This window comes from Neolamprologus brichardi, chromosome 22 (genome assembly GCF_056152115.1).
Source record: "Neolamprologus brichardi isolate AB-2024 chromosome 22, ASM5615211v1, whole genome shotgun sequence".
NCBI classification, from domain to species: Eukaryota; Metazoa; Chordata; class Actinopteri; order Cichliformes; family Cichlidae; genus Neolamprologus; species Neolamprologus brichardi.
In genome coordinates, this window is record NC_142124.1 from 14039104 (window position 1) to 14061598 (window position 22495).

The 22495-nt window shown below is 41.2% G+C and overlaps 2 protein-coding genes across 3 annotated transcripts in view; one reads left to right on the plus strand and one right to left on the minus strand.

Moving 5' to 3' along the window:
• Positions 1-9991, plus strand: part of kmt2ba (lysine (K)-specific methyltransferase 2Ba) — a 34774-nt gene extending 24783 nt beyond the window's left edge. For both annotated transcript variants that reach the window (XM_006787958.3, XM_006787959.3), the window contains exons 23-36: positions 100-258; positions 380-497; positions 625-703; positions 1864-2024; positions 2172-2333; positions 2435-4730; positions 5023-5151; positions 6139-6257; positions 6428-6556; positions 6880-7132; positions 7239-7349; positions 7439-7522; positions 7619-7748; positions 8286-9991. In XM_006787958.3, coding sequence (XP_006788021.2) covers positions 100-258; positions 380-497; positions 625-703; positions 1864-2024; positions 2172-2333; positions 2435-4730; positions 5023-5151; positions 6139-6257; positions 6428-6556; positions 6880-7132; positions 7239-7349; positions 7439-7522; positions 7619-7748; positions 8286-8561 — 4206 coding nt within the window. In that variant the 3' untranslated portion in view covers positions 8562-9991. The remainder of the gene's footprint in view (positions 1-99; positions 259-379; positions 498-624; positions 704-1863; positions 2025-2171; positions 2334-2434; positions 4731-5022; positions 5152-6138; positions 6258-6427; positions 6557-6879; positions 7133-7238; positions 7350-7438; positions 7523-7618; positions 7749-8285) is intronic.
• A 4760-nt stretch (positions 9992-14751) lies between these two features.
• Positions 14752-21794, minus strand: LOC102782023 (small ribosomal subunit protein eS19). The gene is made up of 6 exons (XM_006787957.3): positions 21451-21794; positions 21166-21236; positions 18544-18644; positions 17082-17265; positions 16933-16987; positions 14752-15333 (listed from the first exon to the last, which is right to left on the minus strand). The coding sequence occupies exons 2-6, from the start codon at positions 21234-21236 to the stop codon at positions 15286-15288; spliced, it is 459 nt and encodes a 152-aa protein (XP_006788020.1). The 5' UTR covers positions 21451-21794; the 3' UTR covers positions 14752-15285.
• Between the last annotated feature and the right edge of the window lie 701 nt (positions 21795-22495).

Here is a 22495-nt window from a genome sequence, read left to right on the forward strand (position 1 = left end):
CCTAATGGCCTGACTTCAGGATCAGTCATTCATTTTGTAAGGTTGACAAGTACCCTTTGGTCCTAAAACTATGTGTGTACATATTAAATTTTCCTTCAGCGCTGTGATCGTTGCGGGCAGTCAGGAGCCACCGTGGGCTGTTGCCTCCCCACCTGTCAGAGTAACTTCCACTTCATGTGTGCACGTGCCCAGAGCTGCGCGTTCCAGCAGGACAGGAAGGTTTACTGCTACAAACACAGGGACCTGGTGACTGCAAAGGTGTGAAATTATATGTTGTCAGATTATAAATATATATTTTTGTTGAAAGCAGTATACATATTTAATATTATATTCTGATTTTGTGTTCGTTATGCTGACTATTGTTTGTGATTCTTCACAGATCGTCTCTGGTAAAGGGTTTGAAGTCCCGCGACGGGTGTATGTGGACTTCAATGGGATCAATCTCAGAAGGAAGTTCCTCACAGGTCTTGAGCCAGAATCCATAAATATGACCATAGGTAAGATTATCTTGATGTTTCGTGTTTTTGACTCCTGTAATGGGATAGATTCAGATTGAATTAAAATACGGCTGCTTTATGTCTTGATGCAATGAACCTCATTATCTGTTTCTTTTTTACCTTCCAGGCTCGCTGCAGATTCAGAAACTTGGTGTTCTGTCAGAGCTGTCGTCAAATGGGAGGATGCTGTATCCTGTAGGCTATCAGTAAGTGATAACTGCCTTTGTATTCAAGCGTTTTTTGTTTTTGTTTTGTTTTTGGGTTTTTTTTCCCCATTAAGCTGTTCATCTACTGCTTCGCAAACAGCAACTTTTGAATTATAGATATAAGTAGAAATTAACATGCCTGTTTCGTATTCTATAACTTATAAATAGCTAAAAACAGCTACAACACATAGTCTGCAAAGCTGTCCACAGACCTAGCGCAGAACCATGTTTTCCTCTTGATGTATAAGGCGCAGCGGTACTTTTGTCTACAGTTATATTATTAAAGAAAAATAAAAAGTACCCACAGGGAAATTAGTTTTAAAGTCAGACTGTTTTCTCTATCAGGCTGTAAACCCTTTCATTTCTACTTTAGAGTAGAAGCACATTTAAACAGAAGACTCTATTAGTCCTCTTCCACTGCTGCCTACTCAGCTGGACTGAACTCGGTTTATGTCGTTTTCCATTACAATCGACCTTATGTGCATGTGGTCATTATAGCAACAAGGCCGAAAGTCCAGTGAGGTCATTTGTATGCAACGTGAACAACACAACAGAGTCGAGACGGTGTCATACCTGCTGTTTGGTCTATGGCTTAGTCTCAGACTCAGGGACCAGAGTGTTGTTTTTTGTGTAGTTTTCTATGGGCTCAAATTGTGGTCATAAATATTTTGTACTTGTAATTGTAATTGTAACTTATGTAAAAATATTTACACAAGTTAAAAAAAATTTTGTTAAGATCTGGTTACAGATACAAAGCAAAAAACGATGTGTAAAACTCTGCGCTCAAGTTCCCTGGCTGTGTGTGGATTTCAACTTACAAGTACTAATTTTGACCCAATTTTTCTTCCTTTCACCTGATTGGTCAATGTCATGTCAATCACAAATTTAACAATCCAGTCAGTCTATTTATGTCACATTTTCTTTCGATCGCCTCAAATCGCTTGGAACCCCGGCCAAGTAGATTAAAAAAGAAGCACCTGGTAACAGGTACTACCACCTAATGGAAACCCCTGAAAACCATGCCAAGCTGTACTAATGGGAAAGGGTTACATGTGATTGGCTTAGTTCTTGGCTGCTGTTACTGACATTACTGATTTATCCATAGTTCACTGTCTCTTCATTAACAAGCTTGAAACGTATTTTGTTCTTTTATTTTCTAGGTGTTCACGGTTGTACTGGAGCACCGTGGACCCACGCCGGCGCTGTAAGTACACCTGCAAGGTGACAGAGGTGAGCACTCCTCTCCCTGGTGAGGAACAGAATTTGAAGTGGGAGGATGAAGAGAACCACACCATAGTCCACAGTCCGAACCACCACAGAGGTGAGCAGGATCTCAACGGCTGTGAGGAGAGCACTGAAGCAGTGGACAAGAAATTGAAAATATGTTGTTTGTTTTTTTTTACTGTGCTAAAAACTATTTTCTTTTTTTTTTTTCTCTCTCTCTCTTTTTTTTTTAAATCTTTCCTAGATATTGAGTCTCCAGATATTTTAAGTCCCACATCCAGCCCAATAAAATCCACTTCCATATCACCCAACTCTAAACTGCACAACACACCCGGGTCTAAAAGCCCTGCTTACACACACACCAGGAGACCAGCAGGAGGATCATCTCGACCACTACCATCTCCAGGTACGTGGAGTTTTGGGAGAAGATGGGTACCTGTTGTAGTGTGACTTTAAATAAAAAAAGTAAACCCCATTTCACACCCTTTTCCCTTTTCTTGCTGTCAGGGTGTGCTCCACCCAAATCCCATCACATCCTGACTCTGAGGGACCTGGAGGAAACCCGGCGGCCTCGAAGGCTCTCGTCCAGAAGCCGGTGCAGCTCCTCGCCATCAGAGAGCGACCCGTCCGTACCAATGACACTCCGCTCTGGCGGCACGGTCCACTCCCGATGTGCCCTATTCAGCTCCCCTCCGAGAGCATCGAACTTTGGATCGGCTTCACCTCCTCTCTCACGACAGAACTCTGCATCTCCAGTCTGGAGCTCCCCACCTAGATCCAGCTCCAGCATTTCTACAGGGCTGTCGCCTCGGCAAGGAGCCATCACTCACTCCCCCAGAGGGAGGCATAGCTTTAAAATTACCACTCCAGTCTCTGCCGAGGTTCCCCAAGACTTTTTGGCATCATCTGAGGCAGAAGATGCAGCTGTGGCCACTACAAATGGGATCTCACTGGCACCTGATAACCTGGAGGAGGAAGTGGCCCACCTGATGTCTCAGGAGCTCCCTTACACTGTGTTTGACACTGACACTGAGGTAGCAGTGGACTCCATGCTGAATGCCAAGCTTGAGTTTGATGAGGCTTTGCTCACAGAGAATGTGTCGCTTCATTGCGGGGCACAAGGCAGCAGAGAGGTGGAAATGCAGGGAAACGATCAGGAGATTGATTCTGAAGAAGACGACTCGAGTCGTTATTTTAAGTTTTCACGCACGGTGGTGTGCGATCACACAGCAAGTGGCTCGGATGCCTCAGGTCAGCTTAATTCAGCTCAGTCTATCCCGCAGTTAGACGGTGCGGACGGTGGGTCAGAAACTGAAAGCGAGGCGGCCGATGAAGATGCTCAGGATGCAGAGGGAGGGAATGAAGAAGCTAAAATTCAAACCAACCACACTACACCCACTAAACAACTAACGGTGGCGCTAAAAAGGCTTGAGTCAATCTACACGGTCCCAAAGTCACCAGTTGAAGAACAACCTGAACCAGTGCTTCAGGAAAGTCTTTCACCTTCTGCTCTCCTGGAGTCAGCTTACACAAACAGTGAACTGTCCGTTCAGGAGGAAGAGGTCCCGATGACCTCAGAAACATCGCCGTCTCAAAACGAGGTGTTCTTGGATTCATCTACAGGCCATTTTGTTCCTGCTGAGCATGGCTCTGCAGAGTACCCAAATAAACACATCGTTGACAACAGAGATGACAGTGCTTCGTCAGCTGACTCAGATGAAGGATTTAAAGATGATTTGAATGATCCTGATTATTCTCCAGAGCCTAAAACCAAAAAACCTCCTACAGCACAGATGAAAACGGTCTTTGTGAAGACAAAACATCCTGCGCCAAACCTCAAGCGCTTGGCGATGAAACCTTCACTTCCCCTGATGCAAGCCAAACTGCCTTTACCCCCTCACCCTGGACAAACTGCGTCCGTTTCCTCTGCTGCAGTTACTTTTCATGCAGTACCGCGCCCGGTTGCACCCGCTGCCATTATCAATGGTTTAAATGCTTTAAACATTCAGCCAGGTGCTTCACTGGGGAAAACCATTGCTATAAACTTGATCACCTCCAAGCCGGAAAGTCAGCAGCAGGCAGCGACGGAGAATCCAGCTGGGTCAGCTAGCTCGCCCCCAGTGCAGGCTTCTACCCATCAGGTCCTGCTGGTCAACCGGCACGGTCAGATTATGATCAAAGACCCAAAGTTGAACACGTATCAGCCTCTCAGTACAGATTCACCAACCTACAATAAGATAAGCCAGATTGCCAAGATTCTCCACAGTGGTAATGCTTTACAGCGCTCCATGCCTCATGTCATAATAAAGCCTCGGCCCAGCCCTTCAGCTGCAAACGCCCCTCCTGCCCCGAACCTCCAGGCGGCCGAGAGGAAGATCATCGTCAAAATGGTGCCCATGAAAAGCAACAGCACAGCTGCTGCTCCCACAACTGTCAGCATGTACAGCTCTCCTGAATCTAGTTTCTCCAACATTGAAGAAAGCACAGCCCAAGCGATTATCGATAGAGCCATGGCTACTCACCGCGACGCACCCAAAACAAAACCCATCATCCTCAGCAGTACTCGACAGCCAAAGGCCAAGCATCGGAAACCATTGCCATTTCCCAACATCGAAGACTCGGATCAGTCATCAGCTGGTCGTTCGGAGTCTCCCAGTGTTTTCGGTAATGAACCTGCTGCATCGCGTCACCAGGTGAGAGTTAAGAGAGTGTCATCGGTGTCTGAGAGACCTTCCAGGAAGAAATCCAAGATGGACTTTCTGAAGGATCCATCGAGTGAGCCGGAGGACACTGATGAAGCCAGGTAACAGATGGTTTTAAAATGTATTTACTGCAACATGCAGAACACAAGTAATATTTAAAAAACTAATATTTCCATTGATCTTAATGTTTAACATAAAAACACCCCCAAACTGATCTCCAGCTTCATTTTGTATGAAGCACCGAGCATCACATACAGACTGACATTTTATAAATTGGTCCTCTGATCTGCAGAATCTCAGCAATGAGAGAAATTTGCATTCTCAGCAGCTGAAAGAGTTTTAAAGTAAAAGATGGCAAAAGAGAAAATAAAGCATGTTGATGTCTTTCAACAGGCCGAGTGGTGTAAGAATGAAAGCTCCAACAATGAAAGATGTTCTTGATCTGGATCGCCAGCTTGAGCCACAGCCAGAGCCTGAGCTGCTGAGGATCGTTGCCCCACCACCACCTCCTACACCCAAAAGGTTAGCCTCATTTACAGACTTATTACTGCGCTACAAAGGCAAAAGGAGGCAAATACTTAATGTCAGACTGTATTTAAAGATTTGAAAGGGCACATGAAAACTAATTATTTAGGTCCTCGAGCCTCAAGTAGTTTTTGTGTATGTGCTGTTTTTTGTTTTTTGTTTGAAAAACCAAGATGCTGTACACATTAAGTTGACTTAATAGTTAATTAAAAGAAATTCAAAGAAAAGGAGGGGATTGTGGGGGATGTGAAAATGTTTTCCAGACAAGGCAGTCTGTTTTAGGTCAGTGGTTTATCAAAGATTAAATGAAATAAGGTTCACAATTCTGCTTCCAAGTAAGCATAGTAAGACAGATATGAATTAAACTAGTTGGGGGATCAAAGTGACTACTAATATTTACAAAATAAGTGGACTAATTCAGACAAAGCTGGATAAAAAGAATTTTACTTTGGGGGAAAATGAATAGTGCTGCCTTTGACTGTGAAATTACACCCCCCCACCCCCCCCCCCCCACCCCCTTCCTAATTTAAGAAATGACATCATGTCTTTGAGCCACAGGAAAATGGATCAAAGGTTAGGTTAAGTAATCAGGTCAAAACCTGTGCTGTTTATGGCAGGAATAAACTGTTGGGATTATTCAGGACTTTCTTTAGTATTTTTAACTCTGTTAGTTGCAGCCTAGTGCAGAGTGTACCATGAATGTATACTAAGGACAGCTTTATCCCAACATTGATCGCCCAGTCCCATTCCAGTCCAGGCTCCTGCTCCCAGGCAGTTTTGTTTTGACTGCAGTGTTCAGGGCCATCAGGGTGTCATATTTCAGATACTTGATGTGATTTTTGATCTGACCCAAAGACCGTTAGACCGTCCTGTAGTAGTTAAGAATAAGAGAAAATCAAGGGAGAAGAGAATGTTTAACCTGTGAAAAAATGAAGAAAAAAAAAAAGTATTTTTGACAAATATGTTTGTTTCCCTTGTGTGCAGGTGTTTTCATGATGACAGTCCACCATTTCCCACCAAAACCAACAGTCAGATTCAGGGTATGACGCACAAATGGGTGAGCGCTCGGCACGGAGACCTCTCTGAGTGGGGCCCTTATTCAGGTTTGTGACTATAAGTTTAGTCATTTGTGTCTAATTTAGGCTAAAAACCTGTTTTTACATTTAACATTTATCATTAATCTCATTTATATAGTTTTGATTGTCTTTAAGTCTCGTTGCTTTGCGAGAGAGAATATGTGATTAGGTGTGACACTGTCTTTCACTTTTTGCAGGTTTTAGCTCAGAAGAAGAAGCACCACCTCCACCTAAACCCACAGCGAGGACGTACATGAACCAGCCCCACCTGCGCTTTGAAATCACCAGTGATGACGGCTTTAGCGTTAAGGCTAACAGCATAGAAGGTAGGAAACACTCTTCTGCTTCTTATTTAATTCTTATGCTGGTATTTTCTACTCTTTGTCATTAAAAAAATAAGAAATAGAAGTTTATATCTCATCGGATAATAGCCTCGACTTTTATCAGCAAATAAGAGGATTTTCATTTATGTCAGTGGCTGATGTTTATCTGTTGCCAGCCATTTCTTTTCTTATTATAATATGAGAATAAAAAGGAGAATGAATACAACATAAAAGAATCAGCCCAGGTGTTCACTTAAACATTTGTCCGTGTTATCTTGCGTTTTGGCTGCGTGTTCATCTTTGCCTCCTTTCTCACCTACCGTCAGTCGCCTGGCGCGCTGTGATAGACGGCGTCCTCGAAGCTCGGGCAGGGTTCCATCTAAGGCAGCTGCCTCTAGGTGGGATGAGCGGGCCCCGGGTTCTCGGCGTCGTCCACGATGCCGTCATCTTCCTGCTGGAGCAGCTGCAGGGCGCCGCATACTGCAAACGCCACCGCTTCCGCTTCCACCGATGTGATGACATCGAGGAAGAACTCCCCCTCAACCCGAGTGGCTGCGCCCGAGCTGAAGTCTGCACACGGTACAGACACCCTAGTTCACGGGTTTTGCTTTTAAAACCTTCTGCGCTTTGTATGTGTCTTGTTATGACGCACATCACAAATGATTTTCCCTGATTCTTTAACCAGGAAAGCAACGTTTGACATGTTCAACTTCCTGGCGTCGCAGCACAGAGAGCTTCCCGACATATTGGGCCCGTTTGATGAAGAGGAGGATGAATTCCCGCTCAAATCTTCTAGGTTAGTCATTCAGTTTGCTTCACTTTTGTCTGTGAAGTTGAGCAGTTTTCACATCAGTACTGACAGCTGCTCTGTTGCGTCTCTGCCAGGCGAGCCACCAGCAGTGAGCTTCCCATGGCAATGAGATTCAGACACCTGGAGAAAATCTCAAAAGAAGCAGTAGGAGTCTACAGGTAACGACAAATGACCATAAAACCCTTCAGGGTTTCATTGATGTCCAAAAATAAATAAGTTAAACTTTCGAATCTTCTCCCCCTGTGGCCCCTTAGATCGGCGATTCATGGTCGTGGACTCTTCTGCAAAAGGAACATCGATGCTGGGGAGATGGTGATCGAGTATGCCGGTACTGTCATTCGCGCAGTCCTGACTGATAAGCGGGAAAAGTATTACGACAGCAAGGTTGGTTACACTCGGAATTCATCATCACAGAGTATCTGCTTCATCTTTTAAAACGTTAGTGAGAAACACGGCCCTCGTGTTTGCTGTGACTCGTTCACAACAAAGCCACCACTGCAAGTTTAATGTGAAGCAGCAGTAACTAGTTACAACTACAGAGAAATCACTGAATACCACAGCATGCAAAGACACGGTCTGCTTCCAACAATTACATTAATCATTAGCACTTCAAACAGGAACAAACAGGCACGTCGGATGAACCTGGAACAAGTCAGCTGATTAAAATAAAACTATTTTTTTTTAAAGGGTTTTTTCTTTTATTCTTTGATCACCAGCTAAACGCTCTAGACTGCACTTCAACATCTTCCTTTTTCTTTCACTTCGTTAAGGCACACTCTCACTAGACTCGGGGGGCATGCCATTAAAAGTTAAGGCGGTCAAATTCCTTTTACATCGTGGGCAACATTCATAAGGGGCGAGAACAATGAAACACCTTTAATCTTAAAATGTGAAAGTAATGTGTGTGTTTCTGTTCTCCAGGGCATCGGCTGCTACATGTTCCGCATCGACGACTTCGACGTGGTCGACGCCACGATGCAGGGCAATGCGGCTCGTTTCATCAACCACTCGTGCGAGCCGAACTGCTACTCGCGCGTCATCAACGTGGACGGACGCAAGCACATCGTTATCTTCGCATTGAGGAAGATCTACCGAGGAGAAGAGCTCACCTACGACTACAAGTTCCCCATCGAGGACGAGAGCAACAAGCTCTCCTGCAACTGCGGGGCGAGGCGCTGCCGCCGCTATCTGAATTAACCCCCCCTCACCGCTAACCCTAATAAGCCGTCGTACCTGATGCAGCTCAGGCGGTAAATGAAATCATGAAGGCAACTGTAGCCATATGATGGAGGTCAATAACGCACACAGACCTGAGCCAGTGTTTAGAAGATCAACTTACAGACCCGTGAAGGACGTAGACAAGATAAGAGCCATATGTGAAAGCTTGGGATGAAGTCTACACATGCACGCACACACACACACGATGGATTTATGATCTGTTTCTCATCTACTTCACACTTTGTTTTACATCGCTGACTTTGCTGTTAGCGCCCTCTGCTGGGACTGGGGAAAAAAAGAAGTGCAAACTGAAGTGACCTAACTTCAGCTGTCTGTCTGTCTCTGTAAATAAAAAGTCAGAGAGCGACGAAGAGGAGAATTTCTACAGCACCTTAGCATGACCTAGCCTTCTCTGGCAGCAGACAGGACTCACTTTTACTATAAAGCAGCAGTGCAGCTCTTTTTACTCTGGATACCACATCTCTCGGAAGCAGGGATTTGAATTAAGTGAATTACAAATTCCCGTTCACTTAATATTTTAGGTGCTGATGACATTTATCCCACAGGTTAGTTTTAATAGCATCGATCGAACCTTTGTGCTCCTCCAGTCAGCCGAAAGCTTCTGTTTTTATTTGTAACGGCGCAGATGCTGTGACCCGAATGCTTTTACCCACTGTTACACTCTTTCTTTGTTCTTTGTTTGTGCAGTTTGTATGTTTTAAGGCCTACGAGGAAGCGTTTCCTTGGTGCAGCATTCAAAAGGAAAACGGTGATCTTTCCCCGGCACGGTCCCTTACAGCTCTTTTTGTACATTTGAACAATAAATGTATGCTCATCAGACTAATGGAAGTAAATGTGTTTGAGCTTTTAACCTTCTCTTTGTAGGCTAAGCAACAGTGAAGCTTATTCCCTTCAATTGATGTCTGGTTAATCATTGTTTTGTGCCCCCCTCCCAAATCTCCCTCAGGTGTTCTACCTCAAAGAAAGAAGTGAGATTTAATTTAATTACACAACACGCAGTGGAAAAACTGCTTTCTTGCTCTTTAAGCTTTCTAATTATTGAATTTCGATATTAAGAAACAGGTAACATCACTGCTGTTGGACACTTAGAATAGGTGGTCACCTTTTTTGTGCTTTTTCTTTCTTCCTCTTTTTTTTGTTAGGAAACTCCATTGTGTAATTGTGCCCCCGCTACTGGATGCACACAAGGATCTGGGACTTTAGGCTGACTGCTGTGGACTTTTTGTTTTGTAGGATTCATGACTGAATTTGACACAAATCTTTGTTACTGTATCAGCTCACACGGATCCTTTCCTGTACATAGTTGTAAAGAATTTCTAAGCCTGTTGAATATTTTTTTACCTCCAATTTTTTTTAATTTATGTTCAATAAAATTTGTTCAAAGTTTGCTTTCCTGCTGATGATTTTCTTAACGCACAAACAGAACCTGAAGGCAATCACAGTGACATATACAGGAAAAATCACACAGCTGAAGATGTTTGATTAAAAGTGGGGGAAAAAAACAGATTATCTATCAGACTGGATTGATCTTGTAGAAACATGCCAGAATGTTATGAACTTATAAAACTGATCATTATTATTATTATTATTATTATTATATAAATTATTATTCATTTGGCATATTAATAACAAATATTCCGGGAATCTGGAACCAGCTTTTCGCATTACTGGAAAAAGGGGGCGTGGTGTCTATCTATCCATTTGCCTAACTGCTTAGGCACATTCACTTCAGTGCAAAAGTCTTGAACCATATCCACCATAAAATAGGATCTGGAAAGGCCTCATTTTTCAGCACGATAATGAGAAAGACGCACAAGTGAACACTTCCAGAAGTCATGGATTGGCCTCCCCAGAACCACAGCAGTGTGAGATCATCTTGATGGAGAACAGAACAAAAGTTAGCCAACACCCTGAGTGTCTTTCAAGAAGCCTGGAAACAATTCCTGAAGACTTTAAAGAAAACACAAGAGAGCTGCCTAAAAGCGTTCGCACTATGTTGAAGAATAAAGTTGGTCACACCAAATATTTACTTTTGTATATAAGCTTGCCTTATATACTGAACTATCATGTACGTTTGCATGTTTCAATAAATCACTATGCCTATTTCCCATTTTTCTAACACAATATAAAGAAATGAGGGGTGGCTCAAGAGTTTTGCACAATACTGCATATTATGTTAAGGGCGATCGTGGCTCAAGAGTTGGGTGTTCGTCTTGTAATCGGAAGATGGCGGTTGCAGGTTGCAAGTCTCGGTCGTTGTGTCCTTGGGCAAGACACTTCACCTACCGCCTGCTGGTGATGGCCGAAGGGGCCGATGGCGCGATATGGCAGCCTCGCTTCTGTCAGTCTGCCCCAGGGCAGCTGTGGCTACAACTGTAGCTGCCTCCACCAGTGTGTGAATGTGAGAGTGAATGAATAGTGGAATTGTAAAGCGCTTTGAGGGGTCCCGAAAAGCGCTATATAAATGCAATCCTTTATTATTACATTATTATTAAGCTAATTGGTGATTCTACATTAGCCGTAGGTGTGACTGTGTGTGATTGGTTGTCTGTCTCTCCTGTCCAGGATGTACCCCATCTCTTGCCCAGTGACAGGCAAGAAAAGAACAATAATTGTACATTTTGTTTGAATTAAAAGAGTCGAAAAGTGCATGAATGAATTGAGTCTCTGAATACAGGTTAGTTTGTGATGTTGTCTTGAGAACCTCGACACACGGTCTACCATAATGTTATGCCTGGCTCATTTAAAGAAGGAGAGATCAATCGGAGAGAAAGAGTCTAAATAAATATCAATAGTTTTAAAGGTACATAATGACCTGTCTGTGAGATGGATATAAACAGCCTTTTTCTCTAATAATTAAAATTAGTCATTGCTAGTTAGAGTTAAAGAAATGCTTGTGCTTTGATGTGGGATTATCGTGTCTCCTAATGCATTCTTGTGGAAGCAGGAGATATGTGCGAAATTAACATTACATCACCAGATTTTCAACCAGTTTTCTGTGGGTTTGATATGTTTTCAAGACTGTATCCCTGCCCTCTCTATGCTCTGTGGCTAATGAGGACTGCATGCAGTCTGGATGGGGCAAGGCGTCGTCTAACGGCAGTAAGTAAAATCACACAGACGTTCAGAGAGGGGTCAGTGTGGATTTGAAGAGGTCGTCATCAAACACAATAGGCTTTATTTTTGAATAAATTATTTAAAGCGTTATGCATAAATCTTGAGCCATCCCATATTTCTCTATATTGTGCTTAAAAAAAAACCTTTTATAAACCTTTTATAAGGTAGTCTTGAGCAATAGTTCTCCAGGACTTTCTGAAGGTCTGTCAAGGATTTTCTTTTTTGGAAAAGGATTTTGACTGCTTTTTCATTCATTCACCTGATGTTTTCTTCAGTTTTATCACAAACTGGAGGAAACTGAAAAGGTAGTCCTTAAAAAATATCTCCATCCATCTTCTTCCACTTCTCAAATTCAAGGTGACAGGAGTCTGTCGTTGCTGCCGTAGGGCAAGATGCACGGTGCTCCCTCGACAGGCCAACAGAGAGAGAGGTAAAGCAGTGTTTCACAGAACTGCAGCACAGAGGACCAAACTGCAAACACGTGGAGACAAACTGAAGAAACAATCATGAGTCTTTTTTTTGGGGGGCTGGTAAAAATCCATCAAAGCTTTGTTAAAGGCCACAAGGCTGAAACATTTGCATGTTTTTTTTTTTTTGCCATATTCTTATAAGTGGTGGAGATTTGGTAACTACTGAGTTTTAGTGTTTGTGGTACCTATTATCTTTGGATACTTCATGCTGGAATTTTAAATACACGCTCACCAGACACTTTATTAGGTATACCTACCCACCTGCCAGTAGCAGGTTGGACCACAATCATCCAAATAAATAAACTGAGACTTCTTTCCACTTTGCAGCCTACTACCCCAGCAATCTTCAGTGCCTGTGGCAGCCCATCGTTGATGACGCAATCTGCAGGAACCTTATCACTACTGTCCCCGAGATCACTGAGAACATGGTCTGCGCTGGATCCATGCATGGAGACACCAGTAACTGCCTAGTGAGTTAAAGCCCAGTGCACACAAAGGGACTGAGGTATGCGCATGAAATCTGAGACTGAGTGCACTTCTTATTAAACTTCACTGGTGCAGGTTTACACTCTAATGGCATCTAATTGAGCATCAGAAAGATGCTCTCACTCTAATATTGACTGTAAGAGGGAGATCCAGCAGTATTGTTGGAGAGAAACCCTAGTCAAAGTGTGTTAGAATGTAACTAAGTACATTTACTTAAGTACTCTGTGATATTTTATACCTCACTTCCGCTACAGTTCAGAGGGAAAGAGAGGAGAGAGGCTTGCAGGGATGAGAGGTGAGGATGCTTGCCTGCTATCAGGAGCCACCTTGGTACAAAAGGACCAATTGATTGCCTTTTTCTGTTATTCCTGATTGTAGAGACTGAAGAGGATTTTTAATTACAGAAATATAGCACTCAAACAAAGACAAGTGACCAAATGTAGCAAATATCTGTCAGCATGGTGGTTTCATCACAATCGCATGGGTAACATTATGACATCTGCCATCATTGTGGTTTGTTTGGGATTTAATTTACTCAATGCATGTCAAGAATGTTTTTTCCAGAAAAGATGTCATCAGTTACATTCAGAAGAATCGTTTATCCATAACTAACTTACCTGATCCCACGTTTAACAACTTCATGCTGTGATGCTTTGAAGAGAAATGTTACAGGTGTTGTCTTGCTCAGCTCAGACAGGGTATCTACTAGTCCTTATACTTTTTAAATACACATTTACAGATAAAATCAAGTGATTCATGTGTCCTTGGTTCAGTTTGGATAGATCTTGAGTGTTTTTAGCCAATTCACCGTGAGAATTATGTGCTCGCAGTGCTGCTATTTTCAGCCGCTCTGCACATTTACATCATATACTGGCTTGTTTACCATGTGTTCCTGTGACCTCACCCTGTCATTGACGTGTAAACACATGTCTTCTATTCCTCTCAAACCCAGTCCTCATAAAACCTTATCTTATGAGCCAGTTGCTCCATAACTCATATTTCACTCGCTTTTTTCAGCCGTTTGTCTTGTGTTAGAGCAGGTATGATGCGCTCATTTTACATGGAGAGTCACGTTACAGCCCATTTTGATCCTAAGCAGGCAGCACCAGTGAAACGAAAGAAGTTTAACTACATATTTAGAAAAAAGAAAAAGAAGGCCATTTGTAACAGCTTTTCTTAGTTTTTGACGTGGTAAAGAAATGCTGCTGTAGTAAATGAGAAAAATGTGTCAGCATGATTTAAACTGTAATAAATGTATAAAATTATAGAAAAAGGGGAAGTTTTTGTTAGTACATGGAAAATATCCTGTTTTGTTTTTTACAATTCAAATTATTTGAATTGTTGTTATTGTGCTTCTAATTGTCACTTTTCTCACACAGTGCTGTTATTCTGTTTGAGATCCATTGTTTGGATCTCTGGACCAAAGTAGTTGGAGTAAAATGCTTGCCTTAAGCTACCTAATTTGATCATCAGCCTGTTAATCTGAATGTTAAGGCTTTTATAGATTAAATCTTTCATAAAATAGGTGAAAGTATGCCAATAAGATACATTAGATTAAAGCCTATATCTAAAGAATGTATTGGTCTCAGCCTGGTGTTCAGGTCTGGCAGGGCTTGCAGTACACTGGTGCAAACCCTGAAGATGATGAAGAAGAAAGCCTTGCTGACCAGCCTTCTGTATGAGAGTATATATATATATATATATATATAATATATAATGAGAATATTCAAGTTTACTGAATATGTATTGTACTTGCCTAATACCTTAAACTTAACCAAATGTTTTCTTTCCACCATAATGATCATTTTTACATTACTTTGAAGTTTTAAAGCACTTAAAGTAACTTGCTCACACCTGTGGACTGCCAAGTGGTTACAGGTGGCACAAAGCACACTGCAACCACAGAAAGCTGGAACTATCAGTGAGTTAGTATTTCGTGATGAGAGAGTCTATTGTGTATTTCCTGTCTTTGTCTGCAGGCAGATGCTGGCGGACCTCTGGTGTGTAACGGCGAGCTGCAGGGACTGAGCAAGAGTCACTCACAGGCCCATATAAAAACTGACATTCAGTCAGTGCTCATACTCATTTTATTCAGAGCATCCTGTATAACTTATATGTGCTCCATCCAGTAATACCATTCTGCAAACACAAAGTTAGAAAATGAATAAAAATGTGCATGAGAATTCTTTGCATTTCTTTCCTTTCTACATCTGCTCTCACATTTCTTTTTCTCTCCATTGCTTCCATGGAAGCGAGTAAGTAAGTAAGTAAGTAAGCAAGTCACAGATTACTCTCCATTTGTAGGCAAAAATACGAACATGCTTTTGCTTTGTATGCATGCATACAAATTGCACAAATATGCATTCGGAGTGCTTTTGTGTCCACTCTGCGCCTTAATGTTACAAGGCTACCGCCAACCTCTGACTGCTGCAAAACATTCATATATGATATTTGCACTCGCTGTATTTTAGACACATGCATCGCTATGAAGTGCCTCTTTGTGCTCGGTTACTGTCGGCACTGGATTGATATGGGAGGAGGGTGAACTTGAGTAAATAAGCGGTAAGGCATAACTGCATTCCTTTTCTCAGGATTCTTATATAACGTCCTCAGATGGCGCTCTGTAAACTCCGCTGTTTCTTGTTTGCTGAGGCAACCTGAGCACACAAAAGACAATAAAGAAAGAGGAGAGAGGACAGTCATATACTCTGCACACAAGGCATGCAGTATTTATTTAGAGATCCCAAGAAATATCTCACATATGATTATATGTTTTACATTGTTGTCATAACTGAGACACAACACTAGAGGGAGCCACTTCAACTGCATGCTGCACATCTGGTGCTGTAAAGGGTTGAGCAATAATGACATTTAATTTCTGATGTCTTTGAAGCCCTCTGCAAGTATCAAATGTGTCTACAGTCATGATAAAAAAAAAGGAAGCGCACACTCTTTCAGTTCTAGAGTTTTACGAATGAGATCATGAAAAATAAATCATCTGGCCCTTAGCAGGTCTTAAAATTATGCAAATACGAACACCTCTATAAAAGGAGATGATGGATTGTATGGTAATAATCTCATAACCCTTCCCAAACTGATGCTCTGGAGCGTTCGGGTGCATTAACACAATGCCAAGAAAAAAAGACATCACCTTGGAGAAGCAATTCTTGCTGCCCGTCAATCTGTGAGGGGCTATGAGATCATTTCAAAACAATCTCAAGTCCATTTTGCAGTGAGAAAGATTATTCACAAGTGGAAAACATTCATGGCAGCTGTGGAAAACCCAACAAATTCACCCCAAGGTCATCCGTACAAAGCTTGGATAAACTCTCAGTTAGCACGTTAAGTGTTAAAGTTCCCGACAGCAGAGACCTTCTTTCGGCTGCTCCCATATTCACAAGGGATCACCACAGAGGATGAAGCCACATATTTGATTTGGCACAGATTTATGTCCTTCCTGACGCCACCCTCCTAGGGATTTGTGTCTTCTGCTGGTCTTGAACTGGGGATATTTCGCTTGTTAGCTGAATGTGTAAACCACTGAACACTACAATTAGAAAAACACTAAACACATACCAGCACAGCTCAGGTTTGCAAAGCTACATCTGAACAAACTAGACCTTAGAATTAACAGATGCTGTGCTTTCTTTTTACTATGACAGCACAAAATAAATGTAATGAGCTTCCATTTATTCTTACCTTTTAAGAGTAGCATCTCATACTGAATAAAAAACAAAAATCATTTTTATTTGTCTTAAACTGGGTCTTAGACACAGCCTTTAAACCAGCTTTTATCCAATTGATTTCTTCATAAACAAAAGGCTTGAGCAGTAGGTGGGTGGGGCTGCTGCGTGGCTGAGATGACCACATTAGGGAATTCCCTACTCTGTGATATCGTACAGATCCAAGACTAGAAAACGACTGTCTGAAACTCTAAGCCTGAGTGTTTGGCTCAAAGGAATTACTTTTACATACATGGACCTCAAAGACCATAATGGGTCCACTGTAAAGAGTTATTTAACAACATTATGACAATTAGATATGATCCCCTGCTCACTGTCACTATAGTTCTGCTACAAAAAAGTATGATTTTTATCCTCTACACCGTAAAAATAATACAAATTCTGATTAACCCCTCTCAATTACAGTCTTTAACTAACTGCAGGAATAATATGCACATTACAGAGAATGAAACAATAACATTTTTATGCACAGATAAATCCACATATGCATATACTGCAAGTCTAACAACTCACCTGCCCAGCGATCCTATCCAGGTCTCTCTGACCCTGAGAGGTCAGTCTACGACCGCTGCAAGCACAAATATTTTAAAACATTTAAAAATAACAGTTGTTGTGAAGTCACCACCTCAGAATCACATCGTCTCAGCATTCACCCTTCTCACCCATTGGGATCCTTCTCCACCATCTTGAGGCCCTCCAGAGCTTGCAGGACCTTCCTCGCCACGTTCCTGGATCCTACGCTGAAGTGGGCGGGGCATACGCCATTCCTCTGGCGCCCACCATAGATTTTGATCATGGAGCCCACGCCGACCCCTCCTCGCAGGTACAGGTGGCGGGCCGTGGATGCTGGTGGCACGTATCATATACAGTGCAGTATGTTTCAGTATGAACTTGTTTTATCATTCAAAATACAAGAAGTCGACATATTTTAGAGCTAATATAAGTCAGTACAGGATATCCGCAGATAAAGGAACAGTGTGCAGTGCATGCGTTTCTATTGAATTTAGCGAATATGCTTTATTCATATAACAAATTTTTATTCCAGGCAGAAGCACAATGTGCAGAATGATACTATCTCAATAATGGAAAACTAAGTTAACAAACAGGAGAAAGTGTCAGGATTGCAGACCCAGACATGGGACACAGGAGTAAAGCATAAAGTTGAGCCCTTAAATATAAGAATGAATGTCTGAAAGTAATCCAAAGCAAAGCATAACTCCAGGCAATCCAATACACAGCTGAGAAGGAAAACACAACACAAATCAGGGATAATGGGACAAAAGATGTTACACTAAATAGAAACCATCAGGGACAAAAGACCACAAACATAAAACAGGAAATGAACTACACAGAAAATGACCACAGAGACAAGACTGGGAAAACAGAGAAGGATCACAAAAGAAAGTATCAAACTTATTACCATCAAAGCAAATAACTAAGGGCAAAAATGACAAAGAGATTTCAATGGACCAGGGAACATAAAACATTATAAACAGAAGACCAAACAACATAAATCAAAACTCAAAAGAAATCATGAAGAATAGGAGTATTAATAAAATGACATAATTAAAACGTTGATGCGTTCACGGGTAGCTGAAGCTGGTTTCACAAGATTTCTGTAATCGGTGCGTTACAGCTGTACAGCCTAGACATAAAAGCACGGTTATATTTTTCAGCTTCCTCTTGGAAGTAAAAACTCCTAATTTTACAATGTTCCCTAAATCAGGGGCTCAGAAATAAAGAACAGATTTGACTGTACTGCACCTAGGTTCATGGTAGTCACAGTGAAAGGCCTGCCTGTGTTACTTGTTTTTCCATCTTAAGATGAGATTTCCAGAACCCAAACTTTATCAAATAAAATATATCTTCTGATTAAACATTTCAGTTCACTGAGTCAATTCAGCTAATGACTGCTTTTCATGTTGTTGACTGTAATCAACTCTGTTTGGGTAATTGTTCGGTGTGTAATTGTTTATTTTGTCTGAACAATAATTAAAACAGCTTGAGACAGAGAGAAACCGCACATCCACACACTAGAGAGGACTGAGCCTGAAATGTTCATGACTTTCATTTACTTTTTATGATTATTTGTCACTCCAGCTGCACGTGGAAACGAAAACCAACCTGCTCTGGTGTAAAACCAGTTGTCGTCACAGGGGGCAAGCTCCTTGTGCCTGGCAAGCTTCACGGTATCAACCCACTCTGGGACCTTCAGTTTGCCAGACCTGAAAAATCAATTAGTAGGTGATGTGATGAATAAAAACAGTGTGATACATATTAAATTGTTTGCTTTTCGTCTTCATCGTGTAGAGTAAGGCAGATTCTTTTGGTCATAAAAAGCTTTGATTACGATTTGGATGAGAGTCAAAGTAAGAACGTCATATTTTATTGCTCTTTGCAGGATGTTTCCACTTAAGTGCACTAACAGTGTACAGTGTACATATTTAAAGTAGTTCTATGTTAGAAATTTCCATCATGAGAAATATGAAAATACAGCCTCTATTAATCCCATGCAGGCAAAAAATATGGCAGTAGAGGTACAACAGATGTGCAGAAAGACCAGTGAGGTATCTATTGTAAAATAAAGCACAATAAAGAAAATGAAACAAGCTGGAATTTTGCTTTCTCTTTTTTCAGCATTCAGGGGGTGTATTATTGTTGTTGCATGAGTCTGTGCTCCCTCTGGAGTACAGCCTGACCTATATAGGATTTTTAAGACTGATACTGATACCAATATTTAGCATAGTTAAAAAAAACTAAGAACCGATACATCAGCCAATATTTTTTCTTTCAGACACACAAAACATAAAGAAAATTATTATATTTGTTCTATATATTCAAATTACTAAGCTAATATGAAAATGCAGTTTAATCTAGGTTTCTTGTCACAGCAAGTCACAGATTACTCACTGCCACTCAGTTCAGATCAGCTGGTTATCACATTTGTGTTGCCAACATGGAAGTTAGAGAGCGCCCTTTTGTAGACATACTATACAACATCAACACTCAGTGTTTAAGGGCATCTCGCCCCTCTCTTCTTTACATTTTCACTTTAATTTATCGGCTATTGCTACTGTAGCCGATATATCGGCAAACAGTTAATATCAGCCGTCAGTCGGGCTGTACTCTGAAGGTTCACTGGTTGTAAATGTGATTTATCGACCAGTAAAAACCACACAATAAACACTGACACACACACGGTGGTGAGTGAAAGGGAAACATATGTGAAACTGTACGTGTGAACAAGACAGCAGTGATATACATAGAAAATCAGCAATACTCAACTGAGAATGGCCACATACCACAAGAGAGAGAACATCTGTGATGTGTCAGAAGCCGCACTGAAATACAGCATCATGCCATCATGGCTGCTACTGTGGTTTACTACATTCTGGAGCCCATGTGTGTTTCATTCTTTGACTCTGCTACGGAGACTGAGACCCTTTAAAATAGTTATTTTAAATCACTTTTTAACTATGAACCGGATTTTCCTGAGTGACTTACATTTTACAAAAATTTTAATCTAAACACAGAAGACATAACTGGCCACGAGACTGGTTGTTTCTTTAATACTATTAAAGTTATACAAATATAATTGTCTATGCATGCATATACATTTTAAGAAATCATCGGTGTGTGTGTTTTACTGAAACCTAGCTGTGAAAACTATGCAATCAAAACAGGTTCTGACTGTAACCAAATTAGATCTCTCATGTATATTATTTTGGTTTTACTTCCAATTTTTCTTGTTTTTTTCCTTCATTGTTTTCACCTCTATTTAGTTGTCTGTGCCTGAGCTCTGCTCCCACCTGTGTCTTGTTTGCAATTAGCCCTCTGTGTAAATACACTCCTATATTTGTGGTCTGCTTTTCTTCCTGAGTTTCTTCCATTCTTTGTCTCCTCGGTATGCCAATCTCCTATTACTTTGCATGGGTCTCTAGGAAGTTAAAAAAAACCCTCAGTCTTCAAGATTAATGTAATCGCTGAAAAAAAAAACTTGTAAAATTATTGCATGTTAGGAAGACTTGTAGCTTTTTTTTTTAAAAAAAAATTATAAATTTTATTTATAAATAAATAAGGTCTGACACAAATTCAATTTAAAAAATTGGAATATAGTAAATTTAGCATCTTTTCCTCTCAAATCTACAGTTTTAATAATTTCTTTTCACAATCCCACCCAATATGTGCCAGTTTTTTTCCACAAAAAAAGTGTCAATTCTTCTTCTGCATTTCCTTTTTTTATCCCTCATAAATCTGCCAGTTTATTCTAATTTGCGCTACTTTGACGTAAAATTAACTAAACACTCACAAATTTACACTCTCAGATTAACTTCATCTCTCAAATTGAAATTTTCTTTTCTAGGACGCATAGTTTTGGTTTTTTGTTTTGTTTTGTTTTTTAAGTTTGTTTGTTTTTTTAGCTTTTTTCCTTCGAAGCATTTCTTCTCCAAATTTACAATTTTAATCTCTGAAGTTTAGTTTTCAAGTGTTTATTCTGTTTTCCTCCTCTCTTCCCTCTATCGCCCGTCCTTTAATTAAAATAAATAAATAAAAGTATAATCTTAGGTGGCCCTCAGTTCGGTGTCTGCATTAATAAACTGTCCTTTCCCTGTGATTCACCGCGTATTGCAGCTGTCTGAGCCTCTGCCCAGCCTTCACAAATCCTCCATCATCCCGCTTGATTGACAGGTGGACATCAGCCCGTCATCAGATAAGCGCAGAGGCAGGTTGTGGTGCATTACTTACTTTTTGAGGAAAGCTGACAGTGCTTTGACAAACTCTTGCTGGTTGACATCTTTGACCGTGACGCTGGGCATCTAGAAGGACAGTTGGAGACAGGGGTGAGTTGAAAATGATACACTGTTTGCGGCTTTACGAGCAGAAAATCAGCGCTGATGTACCGTCTCTGCTAACGTTAGCTAAAACTCTAAGCTAGCCTAGCTAAAGTAACTGAAAGCGGGGCAGACACTTCGCCTCTTTCTGTTACTCAAACGTACAGCTGTCATTATCATACATTACCAAATATCTTACTTTGTATAGGCCCCACAGAGACGACAGGCAGGCGGTTGTGGACTCCCAGCTTAGTGACTGCAGCAAAAAAGGATGCTGAAGAGGGATGGAGGGAGACTGCCCTCGTTTGGAAAGGATGATACCTTATCCCAAACTAACCTCGCCTGCCGCTTAATATCCCAGCTTAATTCACCCTTTAAACCTAAGTAACACTGACGGCAATATTCTCCACTTGTATTGTAATCCTACGGGTCAAAAAAGGTGGCGAAACAATATTAAAAAGCGAGTTTTTGAATATGAGGATGCAGTTTATGAAGTACTCCTGCTGAATCCCAGCAGGGGGGACTGTTGTGGCACCTTTCTTTACACCCTGGCCCACTTCGTGTTTATCAGAATCCTTTTCAGAAAGTGCTCTGCAGTCAGGGAGGGGGAGAGGAAAGCACCAGAGGGCTGGTATCGTCTTAATTTTTCACCTGCAGTGAACTCTAGTTTATGCAAATACAGTCAGCGTTGCTTTTATTTGGCTGTCAAACGCTAAATGGAGCTCATTCTGCGGCTGCAGAGCCTGTGCTCCGTGTTTGAAGGAAACACAAGAGTGCATTTCAACGGTTGATCATGACACAACGCATTAGATTTGGAGCTACCCAAACAGTCAGCATCTGTCACCATCCCCCAAACTAAACGCTTTGGCCTTGTTCAGAAATATAACAAAGATCAGAACCCAAATAAGTTTTTAACAGATACATAACAAACTATTTTATTTGATGGATATTACATTAGGCTTAATTCTATATTGTAATGTTAAAAAAGTCCATCAAATACACTTCAAGGGAAATGACAATTACATGCTTGTACTCAAGTTTAAAATAAAAATGACTAAAATTGGTTTTGAGCTGAAAGCCACTTAATTGATTAACAATAAAAACAAATGGCTTGTTAAATGTGAGGATTTGAAGCTTTCTCTTAACTTTAAGTCCAGGCTCTTAGGGGGTTTTATTGTCAGTTCAAAAGCATGTACAGGTTGAAGGCTTCTCATCAATACCTTTCTCTGAGGGCATAAAACTTG